At 46.2% G+C, this 15,600-nt stretch overlaps 1 protein-coding gene across 1 annotated transcript; it reads right to left on the bottom strand.

Annotated features, from left to right (window-relative positions):
- Positions 1-84: 84 nt before the first annotated feature.
- On the bottom strand, positions 85-14,116 carry abhd17b (abhydrolase domain containing 17B, depalmitoylase). The gene is made up of 4 exons (XM_062542468.1): positions 13,698-14,116; positions 10,926-11,395; positions 2,714-2,893; positions 85-2,036 (listed from the first exon to the last, which is right to left on the bottom strand). The coding sequence occupies exons 2-4, from the start codon at positions 11,390-11,392 to the stop codon at positions 1,817-1,819; spliced, it is 867 nt and encodes a 288-aa protein (XP_062398452.1). The 5' UTR covers positions 11,393-11,395; positions 13,698-14,116; the 3' UTR covers positions 85-1,816.
- Between the last annotated feature and the right edge of the window lie 1,484 nt (positions 14,117-15,600).

Raw genomic sequence — 15,600 nt, forward strand, 5'->3', positions numbered from 1 at the left:
CTTCTGCAGGGAATTGTACATCATGTTGCACTGTATAGCACACACCCCTGAAGATATAACAGTGGCCTTTGGACAAGAAACACATTTGTTTAAACTGTTTTTTTTTTTATTTCCTGTATCCATCTGTAGTAACTAGTCAATATTATTTCATATTATAAGTTCCTTCAATAATGAAACGCATTTTACAAAACAAAAAGAAAATACACAGGATGAAAGTTTGAAGTGTGTAGTTCAACATGATTAGTCCAATTATATGCTATAGAATATTCAATTAACAGCAATATCAGTAACAATAGTAATGAGGATGATAAAACAGTAATAACAACTGCGTTTTATCATTATTACTATTCCATAATACAGTTAAGGATAAAATAATTGTAAAAAAAAATGCATCACTTGTAAAATGGAAATGGATAGATAACAAGTAATTTCATGTCAAGTTTGTCAAGAAAGTAATGTTTTCATGAGGCTTCAAACATCAAACATTTCTCTCTCGTCAAAATCCCCCTTACCTCATCTCAGCTACTTGTCTATCAACAATACGACATGTCCATCTATACTTTTTAGACAGCGACATTGGCAAAAGACAACTGCCTAATAATAATAATAATAATAATAATAATAATAATAATATATGGGTTCTCTGAGCATCTAGTGCAGTATTAATGATCAACTCTGAGTAGTTAATATTATCTTGATGCTTTGACGTCAAGTGATTTTTTTTAACATAGAGGTACAGGTTTACAGCATCCTCGCTGTCTAAAACCAACAAGCTGAAATGACATTACAGACAAATGTGCAAAAACAGGGGGGGGGGGGGGGGGACAAACGCTACACCTTGGCACACTCTCACTCTCACTCTGATCTCCTACCAGGCTACTTTAGTGTTAGCACATCATGTGAGGCCATCTGTGGCGGTGTGTGAGACGAGCATCACCGCTTCAGGGGCAGTCACACTGGGACAGAGCTCTGTGCACTTCTACTCTTGGTGTCTGTAGGCGTTCACAGAATGGGCAGGACGTACGATTGCATAACATGGAATAGCTGATGTGTTTAATGTCCAGCATTTCTCAAATCTCTAAGACAGGACAGTCATCTAGTTTTAGAGCTGTAGTTTTTTTTCTTTCATGTACAACCTAAGGGGAAAAAAATACCATTTTAAGAGAAAGAAAAAAATATTTCTAGATGGCTATTTCTATAAACATGTCCATAAAAAATGAGACATCTGAATTCACATATCGTTGCTTTGATATGCAGAGGATTTGGCAACACTGGCAACCATGTATGTCAGGGTTTTCTTTTTTTTTCATTTAGTTTTGTTTTGACTTTCTTACAGTACTCAGTCATATAGAACACCAAAAAGCATCTAAGAAGAACAAAACAGAACTGCAAGAAGAACCAGTGACCGCGACAGAATGGTTTCTGGTTCCATCGCCATTGGGATCACAGGATACTGACTGGTGCTAGCTCCAGCATAGTCGACCTGCACATGCCATCCCAAGAAGAGGTCAAGGGTTGTTACCGTGGATCAACGAGTCCTCTGAAAGGCAGCAAGAAGGCCACTTGCAAAAAAAAAACGACAAGAAAGAAAGAAAGAAAGAAAGAAAGAAAGAAAGAAAAAAACACAACACACATCTTGAATGAAATGTTGTCTCCAACAACCACTGTGCATCGCAACGTACAACAATAGAAAAGATAAAAATCATAAAAAAAAAACAACTTCAAAAGAAAAACAAAAGGGGAAAAAAAATGCTTTCTGAAGTTCACAGTTGCTTAAGTTGAGCCCACAGGGTGCTTGCCGCGTCATGGAGTCTTTCTACAAGTTGACCAGCTCGTGGGCCACAAACTGTTTCAAGCGCTCCAGGTACTGTCCGTAAAGCTCCACGTCGTTGTGGCCGGCGCCCTCCACCCAGAGGGGCTCGACTGGCCGCTGGCAGCGCTCGTACAGGGCCAGGCCGTGGGAGAAGTCAATCACCTCGTCCTCCGTACCGTGGATCACCAGGACTGGAGACGTCACCTTGGAGATCTTGTCAATGCTGGGATGGGGAGTGGGGGGGAAGTAAGGGGCAGAAATTCAGGAAATTTACATGAAAGATTTTCATTTGGTAGAGACTTTTAGCCAAGGCAATTTACACAGCTGGAAACTACTACAAAGGACTAGACACACTGACACAACTTCATTAAGGCGATATAAATCACCTCTGCTGTGAAGTTTCTGGATGGCAACATGGATTGAGTTTGTACTTGAAATCCACCACATCCTCATCATTGCACATACGCTTAATCATAGGCAAAAATCAAACAAAATCCAAGCATATATAGTGAATTCAGTTAATTAGCGACAACATGAAGCATATCTGCTTTGCAAACTGGTTGTTAGATCTGGTGACCACAAGAGGGCGCTCAAACCTATCCTATCAGCATTCTAACGACATCAAAGCAGCACAACAGACATGCTCTCCCTGGGAAATCAGCAGAGAGGCAGGGGAGGAAATGCATCCAGCCAGGGCAAATTAATCATACAGCAGCCAGGGGATTAATGCTGCTTGTGTGAGAGACGGAGCTGCCGTGCATCACTCACCATGCTTTTGCAGCATAGCATAGCCATGGCATTATGCGCCCACTAAATGGAGGGCAGGCCAAGGTGTAGCACAGAGAAAGACCAGAGAAGAATAAAGGAAGGAGAGAGAGAGAGAGAGAGAAAGACACTCACTTGGGGAAGGCATCAAAGCAGTAGGTCTTCTTGGTGTCGGGGAAGGCCACGCGCATGCCAGAGGTGAGGGGGGAGTGGAGGATGACCGCAGCGCTCTCGTACCGAGACGCCAGGTCCACCGACGGCACCGTGCCGATGCTCTGGCCGTACACAATGACATTCTCCGGTCGGACGCCGTACCTGTGGCACAGAGGCACAAAAACCAGAGCAGTTACCGACCGCACATCAACATCATCACTATCAATAGCATGACGAATCAAATGCCCTACACCACAAACACACACACACACACACACACACACACGGTAATAGGTGTTAAATATGCATAATTTAGTTGTAGCCGAGTGCTCTCACTCACTACCTTGCTCATTTTCTGTCTCTCTCCGCACAATTTCATTTTAATATACTGAAATCATAGTCATAACAACATACACAGACATAAACAGACCCACACACAAGCAAATTTGAAGAAAAAACAGTCATAGCCTACGTAAACTGGGATCAGAGACAATTAACCTACATACTGTAGAGTGAATATAGCGAGTAGGAGGGCCTTGGGGGGCATTATCCTCACCCAGCTGAATTGCATATTCCGGTTAAATCAGCTTACAGACTACTGTTACTAGCTAAACTAGGACTTATCAACAATGCTCACATGTCCACTCAAGAGGAGCAGAGCAAGCCATAAGAAACGCTCGAGAGGTGAGTAAATGGGTGAAAAAGGTCAACAAGCTTCAAAATAGAGGGAAAAGTACAGTTCTAGAGGGAAGGGCTTGAGATGTGCTGCAATACAACTAGCCCACAACCACCACAAGTTCTCCTTCTCCCACTCGCTCTGCTAGGACGGGGTGGTGGCCTGGTCTCGTGACCTAGGGGGCGCTAGGGAGCACATTCCAGCACTGATTAAGGAGAACGTGACCGGCTCAGTCAGCTGACGACCCCAGAAAAAAAAACAAGGGACGAAAAAAAAAAAAAAAAAGGAAACTCAAAGCTGCAGGCTGTCTGGGCAGAGATGGAAATCAGACTTACATGTAGCAAGAGCACAGATAGAGGCATTCAGTCAGAGATGGTCACCACCACCACCATCACCACCACCACCCCACCACCCCAAGCCAAGAGAAACCAGAAGCAGAGGTCGCCTTTCCATAACCATTTCACGTATTCCTTTTTGTGTATGTGTGTGTGTGTGTGTGTGTGTGTGTGGTGGATGGGACACATTGACCTTGTTTTACACACAAATAGTGATGTTATGAGGGTCAGAACTACTGGTTGTTCCACATCAAGCAATACGATCATGGAGGGCCGCAGGCATCCTCAAAACAAACTGAACTGTTTTGCTTTCATTTTGCCCGTGAGGAGCCTTAGACCAGGGCAGGGCAGGGCAGGGCAGGAGAGGGGATAGGATGGCGGGCACTCAGGCAGGGCAGGGGATAGGATGGCGGGCACACAGGGCAGGTCAGGGCAGGGCAGGTTAGGTCAGGCGAGGGCGATAGCTAGTCTGGCTTTATTTCCTCCTGGTTTCCCTGGCTGGATGAACTCCCCCCAACTCCTCCTGCGCTCATTCCCACCGATTACGTCCAAAAACACCATCATCCATTTAGTCCTGAGGGACACACTATACACATGTGCGCGCACACACACACACACACACACAGACACACAGACACACACACACAGAAGCATGCCCATACAGGCATGCATAGCCGTTCAACAATGCTTGGCTACATCTCCCCCTCCCCGCCTCGCTCACCTCCTGCCTCTGCTGTGTCCATGCAGAGGCATGTCATACACCCTTTATTTACACGCAGATGGATAACACACACGTGTGTGTGTGTGTGTGTGTTTTGATGTTGAGGTGCAAAGCCAGGGGATCAAGCATGCCATGAGGGCTGATGAAGGCAGGCCAAATGTTTTAGATCCCAATGCAATGACACTGTCATTTCAGAAACAGCCCTGCGCTTGAGCATAGTACGCATGACTTGTCTGATAACAGACTCCACGCTCTACGGATATCCAACTGTAGCCTGCTCATTTCATGGCTCAAATGTGCACATATGAATAATACCATGTGTACGCAACACGTACGCCTACAGTTCCACCCAATCATATGCCACCGCGTGGACTGGCAAGGAGGGAAGAGGACATTTGCTTCCAACATGGCCGTCTAAACAGAGAGTAATGGAGCACAATAACTGGACTGATTAACATTTAAAATGGTCGGACGTGCCTTAGGTGCGGAGGCCATGGGACATCACAGAGACCGGTTATTACCTCATCTCCATCTCCGACCACCGGATAATAGGCTTCCATCAACCAATATAATGCCCTGATGCGCTACAAATGAAATCTAAATGCAAACATAAATAAATAAATAACAACAGTCCCTGTAGGCCCAAATATGCCCATATCCTTTTCTCATTAATAAGTGCTTAAGCATTCGTCAGAGTATAAGAGTTACATATCCCCGAACAAACTTAATGGGAGTTAAATTCATCCAAATTCTACATCCAAACATGGTGAGATCGGTTGACTGTGACAGTAAATCACTGAAGAAATAGGTCTGTGTCCATAAGCATTGATCCAATGATCAGCTCACATGAGCCAATTACACCCTTACCGAGACGGAGACCCATCCTTGACCTCAGCGCTTCGTCTCTCTAGTGCTCTCTTGTCGTACTCTGTGTGTGTGTGTGTGTGTGTGTGTGTGTGTGTGTGTGTAAGTGAGGTCAGAAGAGCAAACCCTGTATATTCAATGATCAAGCTCCCCCACCACTTCCTGAACAGAGAAGGTTGCCATGGCTGCAGCTGGTCCTGTCCTCTAAGGATATCAGTTGCTAAGCAACCAGTCAATATTTGACTTGGCGAGATTGGCTGTTAGAACACCCCCCCACCCCCAAGTCACAACATACACACACACACATGTATATTTAAACCTTTGAACCCAATGCACACCAGAAGTAGTCCTAGGTATACCTCAAACATAACACACACAAACACCTCTTTAAAGTGCCAAGGGTGCTCATCAGAAGCCTGAAACCGTTGATGATCTCATCCACCCTTACCTCCACCCACCTCCCTCTACACCCTCTCCTTCCCTTCTTCCGCACACCCTCTCATCCTCTCCTTCCCTTCTTCCGCACACCCTCTAATCCTCTCCTTCCCTTCTTCCACACACCCTCTTTCTCTCCTTCCCTTCTTCCGCACACCCTCTTTCTCTCCTTCCCATGCACTGGCCACTCGAAGGCCCCTTTCACATAAATAATCTGGAACGATCCGAAATAGACCAATCACCATTCCCACTCAGCCGTCAATCACAGCTTTCCCCTCCCTCCATCTTCTCCCTGCACTGCCTTCTCTGACCAGCACAGACACCGCTACACTACGTCTGACCCCTAGAGCCCAATTCACACCAAAGATTCCCGACGAGACGAGACGGAGTTGCAGCGGTGTGAATTAGAAGTTGCACGTAGTTGCAAGCCGTCGCAAGCCGTCGCAGAGCATTAAACAAGTTGAGTCGCAGTCGCAAGGTTTTAGAACGCCGCGGCTCGGCTCGTCTCGTCTCGTCGGGAATCTTTGGTCTGAACCCTACTTAAGAGCATCGACGACCACCACCATATACCCACTGAGCTGTTTTACAGCCATTACTTGCTCGCTTTCCCCACTCTCCTCCTCCACTAACTCCGTATCCATCATGCAGTTTTTCTGTTACCGTCACCCTTTGCCTTGGTCACCCTAGTGCTTAGTGCTAAGGAGATCGAATGCAAGCTGGGCTGAGCGCAGAGCCATGAAATACAGGCTACTGTACTGTATGTGACGGGCCTCCTGTATATTAACTGATCTGGGCACCGAAACTGTTCTCCAGCAGCATAACAACACTGCCCTGTCAGCACTCTCTGTGCTGTTACTATGACATAACTGTACCCAAACACAGGAGTGGCTGCTGCTTGCTTGCATCAATCAGCCACACCACACCCCCACCGTGAGTCAGGCAGCACAGGTAACACTGTGAGTCAGAGACACACACACAGGGAACACTGCTCTGGGGCAACAAGTTAGACACGCCTCCCGAGACATGTTCCGACTCCAGAACAGACTTTGGCACCTTGGGCAACGCAGGAACATCCCACCCTCCAGCTAGAACAGATAAGCGTGCCTCTGACGACTCCACAGGGCTCTTTTAGGATGGCAACTTTGTCAAGGCCAAAGGAATCTGCCCTTTTCTGCTTGGCTCAAGCCCAGGCATTTTGGGTCCTCGAAGGGCTTCTGTGTAGCAAACTTGAAGATAAACACACAACTACTATAAACTGTCTGTGCATTTGACTTGAAAAATATGCAGTGTAGTTTCTTTGGTATGCAAAAAAAGTGGTAATCTATAGCTACTATGTAAACATATTTAAACTGGGAGAAGTCCAGGTATAGCTGTCATCTTCTTTGGTATGCCAATCCAAGCTAGTTTATAGCTACTATATGCAAATATATGTAAACTGGGAAAATACCAGGGGACTGATTCCACAGTGTAGGAGGAAGTTACAAGAAGTTATGGTACCTGGAAGTTCCAAGAAGTTACCTGGAATTTACTTTGGCTTAAGAACTAGCTCCACTTGCTTGGGTACATGTCAAAACCCTGGTGGAAGTGGGAGTCTATCACGCACATCATGGTATTCAGTAAGTGTTCTTCAGGATGTCAACAATTGGAATCCAGTTTTTTGAAGTGAGAAAGAGAGAGAAAATTGTGTGTGTATGTGTGTGTGTGTGTGTGTGTGTGTGTGTGTGTGTGTATGTGTGAGAGAGAGTGTGTGTATGTGTGAGAGAGAGAGAGAGAGAGAGAGAGTGTGAGTGAGTGAGTGAGTGAGTGAGTGAGTGAGTGATGTTGACGAAACCGTACCATTAATTGGTCCCAGGCACGGGCAGTTTCAAGCTGAGCATAAAGCTGTCAACCCAGCGAGAGCAGTCAGTAATGCAGTGATGTGAGCAGCACTACAGTACCACTCCAATGACTGGGCCGTTTCAGCTGAGGAGGAAGAGGGAGACATGCTGTTGCTGCTCCTCTTCAACACCAAGGCCCATTTCAGTTCCAGATTCTACAGCTTGCTTGTGTGGGATCCAACCAGTGACCCACAACAAAGTAAGCTGCACACAACTGGGCCATTTCCACTGAAGGCAGTCAGAGAAAGAAAGAGAGAAAGAGAGAAAGAAAGAAAGAAAGAAAGAAAGAAAGATGAGAGAGAGATGTACAGTCATAGGAGTGTTGTGTTGGGCGTGCAGGGGTGGAAGGTTTAACTTGGCCTCAGCAGTCTGTCTGCAAACACTGTCTGACTCTCTCTCTCTCACACACACACACTCCCCCCACCACCACCACCACAACCACAGCAGCTGAATATAACAGGATTCAAGGGATTTCATATTTAATGCAAATTCCATTTTGTCCTCCTTTCCTTTCCTTCCTTCTCAATCTCCCCCACCCCTCCCATTCTTTCCCTCTATCCGTCCCTCACTGTCTTTCAATCTCAATCCATCAATTTCTCTCCCTCTCGCTCTGTCTCTCACACCCACACACACGCAAACAGATCCAGGCCTGCCATCTCATTTTGAGTGTAATTAGATAAACCCTGACTTCGTTCTACACTGACGGAATGAGATTAAATTGCCAATTTCTTGCTGCTGACATGGACTGTGTGCGAACGGTTGAATACCGCTCGCCGGCTACTCACTGATACCGGCCCACCCGCCCACCCGCCTGCCAAACTTGTGACAAGTCCGCCGACGCGCTCTTAAAAACCCGCTTAAGTCGCCTTCGTGCAAAACACGAAATGTACTTAATCAGACAAGAAGCACAGCAGGATCCAGAAATGCCTTATTAGGCTCGGCCTACAAATGAAGGTGGGAGGCCTCACAGACAGAGAGAGAGAGAGAGAGAGAGGGGAGAGAGAGAGACAGATAGACAGAGAGCTGCTTAACATGCTCCTACTGCTGGTGCCCCCCCCCCCCTCCCCCACACACATACACACACACACACACACACACACACACACACACACACACACCACACACATTTAAAACACAAGCAACGTACAGTAGGAGATTATCAGTTATGAGAACAGCGGTCTGTGTGTCTAAGCCAACAGTAGCTGTAGCAGCAGCACTGATAGGGGCAGCAGCAGTAACAGTAACAGCAGCAGCAGTAACAGCAACAGCAACAGTAACAGTAACAGTAACAGCAGCAGCAGCAGCAGCAGTAACAGTAGCAGTAACAGTAACAGTAACAGTAACAGTAACAGTAACAGCAGCAGCAGTAACAGTAGCAGTAACAGTAGCAGTAACAGTAACAGTAACAGTAACAGTAACAGCAGCAGCAGCAGTAACAGTAGCAGTAACAGTAGCAGCAGCAGCAGTCGTAGTGGTAGTGGTAGTCTTGGCAGTTTGCACTTGAGTTGTGGGACTGGGGGAAATGTAGGTCTGCTCATGAGGGCAAGAGCAGAGAAAGTCTCACTCGCTCACTCGCTCCTCACATCAGAGGCAGCGCAGCAGCAGCAGCAGCAGCAGCAGAGCTCCGCACATCCCACTCGCTCACTCGCTAAGTGGAGCATCGTCCCTTCCAAACGCATTTAGCAGTGTGTGAGTTTGTGTGTGTGTTCAGAGAGACAGAGGGAGAGAGAGAGAGAGAGAGAGAGAGAGAGAGGTGACGCACCAGCACAAAGTATTTTTCCTTTGGTTAAGATTTCCATCTACTATGCTCTCTCTCTCTCTGTGTGTGTGTGTGTGTGTGTAAGCCCCTCAGTGGTATGCTGCCCTGCATTTTGCACACCCGGGCAGTCACACGTTCTCAGACAGAGCGTCTCTTTCACTTGGAGGTCACACTGGGCTCCGCCACAATCAGCGCCACACAGGAGCCACACAGGAGCCAACACGTCCACATCCACCTCATGAGTCACACTACACCTGATGATGCGCACACACACACGCACACACACACACACACACACACACACACACACACACACCTTAGTGTCAGTGTTCATGTGATTGTAACTGATTCTGAAAGGCCATTTGTGTGAGAGGTCTTTTCTCTATCTCTATCCTCTATACCCCTCTCGAACACACACACACACACACACACACACACACACAGACACACACAGACACACACAGACACACACAGACACACACAGACACACACACACACACAGACACACACAGACACACGGTGTGGACTGTAGCCAGTGTGACCCAGAGGAACTGGTATGCTGATGCCGGAGCCATTCTGCTGTACTTGCAAGAAATGACACTGGAAAACTCCCTCCCTCCCGCCCTCCCTCTCTCTCTCTCTCTCTCCCTCCATCCCTTACAGCCTATCCCCACTAGCTTTTTTACTCCAAATTTAACCACAAGCACTGCACAAGCCCAGAGGGACAAAGAGCCTCCTGAAAGCCTCCATAGGAGCCCCCTGTTTCCATGATTTGGTCTTTTCAGCGGCTGCACGTACCCGCAGCCATCCACTCGATGCAATCAATAGCACTCACGGCTGAGGGAATGCAGGAGGGGAGGAGCCAAGATTTAAGTGAAATAAACCCAATCTGCGCCTGTACCAGAGTGCTGGCTGGTGCTGCCATAATAACTGGGTAAATGGGAGTCCATGAGATGTACTCGTGAGACAGGGACTCGGGTCACAAGATGGAGGATGAACAACAGGTATCATTACTGCATGACAGACTGCATGGGACTGGGAGCAGCTGGGTTGAGCCAACCACTTTGTGAACGGAAGAGGGACTGGATTGACAAGGGATTGAGCCAAACCAGTCCCTATGTACATCTGTCTACACAAACAAAAAAGCAAATCCATGTTGACATTCAGGTTGACATACAGGTTCTTTGAGGAGTGTGTGTGCGTGTGCGTGCCTGTGTGTGTGTGTGTCCACTGTCCAGGTACATGAACCTCATCCTCATCCACAGTCACACAGCATCTTCCTATATCCACAATCTCTTTTTTTGGGGTGACTAGCCTCCTTCTCATTCCCTGCCATAGAACATCAACATCCAGCAGCATTTCAGTCATACATCTCCTTTTATTGTTTTGCGAGTTCATGTTTGTGCACAGCTCTCTCTCTCTCTCTCTCTCTCTCTCTCTCTCTCTCTCTCTCTCTCTCTCTCTCTCTCTCTCTCTCTCTCTCTCTCTCTCTCTCTCTCTCTCTCTCTCTCTCTCTCTCTCTCTCACCTTGTTCGGAGGGCGTGCCACGCGGCGTCCACGTCTGCGTACAGGTTCTTCTCGGACGGCTTGCCCGAGCTGGCGCCGTAGCCCGAGTAGTCGTAGGAGAAGACGTTGCAGTTGATGCGCGAGCCCAGGCCGATGTAGAAGCTGCTCATCTGGCCCAGGTCCACGGCGTTGCCGTGCGAGAAGAGCAGCGTGTAGCGCGCGCTCGGCGAGCAGCGCACGAACATGCAGGCGATGCGGTTGCCGCGCGAGGTGCGCGTCATGAAGCACTCGATGGCGTCCTTCTCGCGCGCCGAGTACTGCCAGTCGGCGCGCTCCGACAGGTGCAGCGTCCAGCGGCTGCCGCTCTCGTCGCACATCAGCGTGTAGGTGGGCTCCGGCGGCAGGAAGGCCAGCTTGGAGGCGATCTTGCCCGGGCACGGCGGGCAGCAGAACAGGCAGCACAGCTCGCTGAGGGACAGGTGGTTCATCGTCTGAGGACACACACACCGGGGAGGACAGGGGAGAGAGGATTCAAAATACGTTTTGGGACATAACATGGGATACACATGTGAAGGAAAACTGAGACAAATAGAGGAGAAACAGGTCACAACGAAGCAGCACGGAACAAGTGTTTAAGTATTTCCCCCTCGTTGTTAATTTGCAACATACTACTGTAGGTAGCCTTCCCCTTTATAGCGCAATTGTACAATGCAAAAGGCAATAGACTTCCAGCAACCCCTGCATGGTTGAAATCAGGGCCTCTGATAAGGGCATACTCAAACACCAATAAAAAGGGTAACGTTCCTGTGAGGTGCAACAAAGTTACAGTACATACAGCAGTGCTACAGCAGACCTTCTGGGAGCACACTGGCGATGAGCGTGATGACATTCTTCCTACTGTAATCTCATCAAAATGATTTATTTTAAGGTAAAATAACTACATAATTGTTTTAAAGGAAGTACAAAGATAATCTTATAGCATATGGGGTAACCTTCTAGGGAAGGGATAAAAACAAAAAAACAATAAAGCTCAGGGATCTGCATGCTCAGATGGAGACAGCTGGACCATCGTCTGCAGACAACACTCCCACAGCAGGGTGCGAGGAGACACCAGGACACCACGGACACAGCACACACACGCACACACACACAAAAAAAATAAAAATGGGGGGATAAGGATCAGACAAAAAAAGGGGTGCAGAAGGCTTTGATGGGGTGGCCACAGCCAGTACGAACAGCCAGCCATCCTCAGCCAGCCACACACTCGCAAAAGACATAGACATACGGATAAAACCACGCCGAGGCTGACATCTGTGATATCAGGATTAGGATATTGAGATAATTAGGATTTAGCAGATGAAAGAAACAGATGACTTGAAACACTGTAATGCTGAAATAAGAACCAAAAAAAACACAGCATGTCTAAAATAATCAGGCAATATTTCCATGTTTATCTTGTGAAAACGTTCACTTCCACGTCTCTTGCTCTCTATCTGTCTCTTATGAATGGCATCGTCTCTCCAAAGAGATCTGGGCCGGGTTTCTTAGCACTTAAGAGCTTCTTAACGAATCTGGGAAACCCGGCCCTGTTCATTACCACACATGGCACTGGGATACAGCTCTTTCCTGGATAGTCCACTCCACTAAGCAAGGATAAACGACCTGAACTTGTAATCAACACTGCTGCAACTCTGCTGCAACTCTGTTGCAACTCAAACGCTACGGAAATGCCATTTCCAATTCAGCGACAGCTGTCAATGTCCAGTTAACGACAGTTGTAGGATTTGAATACAACGAACCTATACAAAAAGGTGCCAAAAATAAGGCCAGGGGTATGGGCTACCAGAGGTATTCAATTACACTTATCTTATGATATGTAGGACACATTACAACCCCATAGAAACCCTGGCCTTTAAAAAAAAAATTATGTCTTCATAGTGCTTAAACATTAGGCCTACCGAATCATAAAAAGATGCCAACATCTACCAGAGCAATAATTCTCATGAGTAAATTGTTTTTAATATAAAAGCAAAGTGATTAGGCTAAGCAGCTGAGCAAAATAGCCAGACCTTACTCATACTGGAAAAACATTTCTTAGTGGATATGAATCTCATAAACTTCAAATGTTGGGGCTTGAAAAGCATTGGGACTTTCAACCTGCCTGAAATGCAGCCAACACAACTTCCCAACCCTAAAGACATTTTCATTTCAGCCGTGAACACTTAATTTCCCTGTGCTGCAGTTTTCTCTCTAGCCAGCTGAACACGGCCTGAATCATTCCCACCACCACTACCACAATTCATCTGTTATTATGGGAACGCAGCAGGCACAATCTCGTTGGCTGCACTAACTGTCTGCATGTCATATGACTGAAACATTAGTTTAAATACCAGGAACCAAACTGACTCCGTCAGTTTACATCTAACGTAGATGTTGTAAGCATAGGCTGCAATAAGTCGCACAAAAGTGTTAATGCATCAAAAGATTTCAGTTTGACAATGGACTCGCTATCGCGACAGTTAACGATAACAGAGTGCCAGTACATTACTAGGTTTAGGTTAACGTTAGTGTAAAATAATCTATGTTGAATCAAGCAGGCAGAGAAACAGCAACGACGATTATTTTAGCACTGGACTAAGAGCGTCTTATACACAGCAGCTTCTTACTGTTACTTACCGCTAGCTAAACAGTTTAGTGACATTAGCGACTTCACACCTACCGTTTTACGTTCACGTTACTGAGGGGAAAACAGCTAGCTAGCAAGCAGCCTACAGTCCTGGGTTAGACACTTACCTATATGAACGTTGATCTGTTCCGAGACAAGTGGAGAGTATTTCTCGAAAAGCGTCTCTAGCAGCACCCACAAGGAATGTGATTAGTTACAATTACTCTACCGTAGAGTCGTGATATAACCGAAAACGTAGTCGTTTGATCTGTGTTTCAGCTAACGTTACTAGTTGCTCTCTCTTTCGTATGAGCAGTGAAGCCCGTCGCTTCCAGTTTCTGCCCAAACCTTGCTTCAACTGCTGATCGATGTCAATTGGTCTTGTCAACATGTGGTCTAAATGACAATTATACTTAATCAGAAGGCGAACTGTACTGAAATATAACAGTGTTTCTTAATGATTTCACTACGTACTGTTAGATTTCCCTGTGCTGATAGGCTTCTAATTGCTGTTTCTGATTAGCTTGCGTTAGCTGCCTTCTGTTTTCTTCCGCAGCACCGGATATAAGGGATAGACCAAGTTAGACAACTGAAAGGCACTACAACCAATTACATTCAACGACTATGTGACCAAACACCAATGAAAAATGGCCATCGTCTCTTCAAGGCGGGGTTGTTCTTGAACGTAAAGACCACCTGTCAGAAATAGCAGAAATTGGGCATGTTCTCTAACGTAGGGTTTTTGCAACTTGTAGGCTTCGCCTCTCAGAAGTCGAATAATGTATAGCTATATTAGGCTAATGCATCAGACGTATTAGATAGATAGATAGATAGATAGATACTTTATTGATGCCCCAGGGGAAATTCAAGTATTATGATACTCAGAAATGTTTCAATTATGCTACTCATCAATGTCTGCATGGTGTTGGCATGATGGGAATGAGAGTGTTAATTGTGACACCTTGGGTGTCTTCTTGAAAGGCGCTATATAAATAAAATGTATTAAATGACCTGAGCTGTAGGCCTATCTAAACCCACATAGCATCTGATGGACGGTGATGGCTCGGCATAAAGGTCGGCCAGGAGGAGCAAGAATTTCCCTTGGCTTGGGGATCAATAAAGTATCTACTGTATCTATTTATCTATCTATCTAAAAAATACAGCAGATTGCCCTGGACACACCAGCAGTCTATACCTGCTCGTTAGTCTGATTATCACCATACTAAACTCAATCTTTTAAGATTGAACATTAGTCTGTGGAGTCTGCGCTTTATTTGTACTGCACAAGAGACATGATCTATGGACATAAGACTGTACGCTTGGATAGTCCTTCAACCAATCAGACCAACAATCTGGGTGCGCCTGGTGGATAAGTCAGTTTGTGATTGGACCCAGCAAACGTGGAAAGGAAGCAGAGATAGATGTGCATCTAGTTTGCAGTTTGTTTTCAGTTTGCAGTTTGTTTCCATATTTGCTAGTGTTGTGAATATTTTGCAGCGTTTTTTGAGTTTGAAAGTGTTTTCTGAATTTGCAGGGTTTTTTTCTGAGGTTGCAGATGATTTTTGAATATGTGTTGTGCCCCTGAGGTTGCAGATGGGTTTTTGTTGTGTTCATTGTTTATTTATTTATTTATTTATTTTATCAAAAATGGACATCAGAACTTGCAGAGAGTGTCTTAAGTTCATGGTGCAAGTTTTGGTAGGCAGTCTCTTAGGCCATCGTGCAAAAGCCACTGTTTTTTCCGTGCACATTCTATGCCTGGTGCTGTCGGCTGTAGGAGTATTAGGAATGAGCGAGCACGTGACAATTTGGGAGGGGGCTGAGCCTATCCTCCATCTTGGAAGGGTGTATCATTGGTTGCCAGGGGCAACGCCTTCCGAAGAGTCGCTTTAGAGACTCATCAAAACTGTAGTCTAGATTCTTGTCTACAAGGACCGTACAAGGACAAGCTTATACCAAGCGCAAAGCAGCGATATTTGGAGAAGCTCTCCAGCATCCAAAGTTACTACACTATGCAAGAGTTCAAAAGCC

Source organism: Sardina pilchardus, chromosome 8, assembly GCF_963854185.1.
Source record: "Sardina pilchardus chromosome 8, fSarPil1.1, whole genome shotgun sequence".
Taxonomy (NCBI): domain Eukaryota; kingdom Metazoa; phylum Chordata; class Actinopteri; order Clupeiformes; family Clupeidae; genus Sardina; species Sardina pilchardus.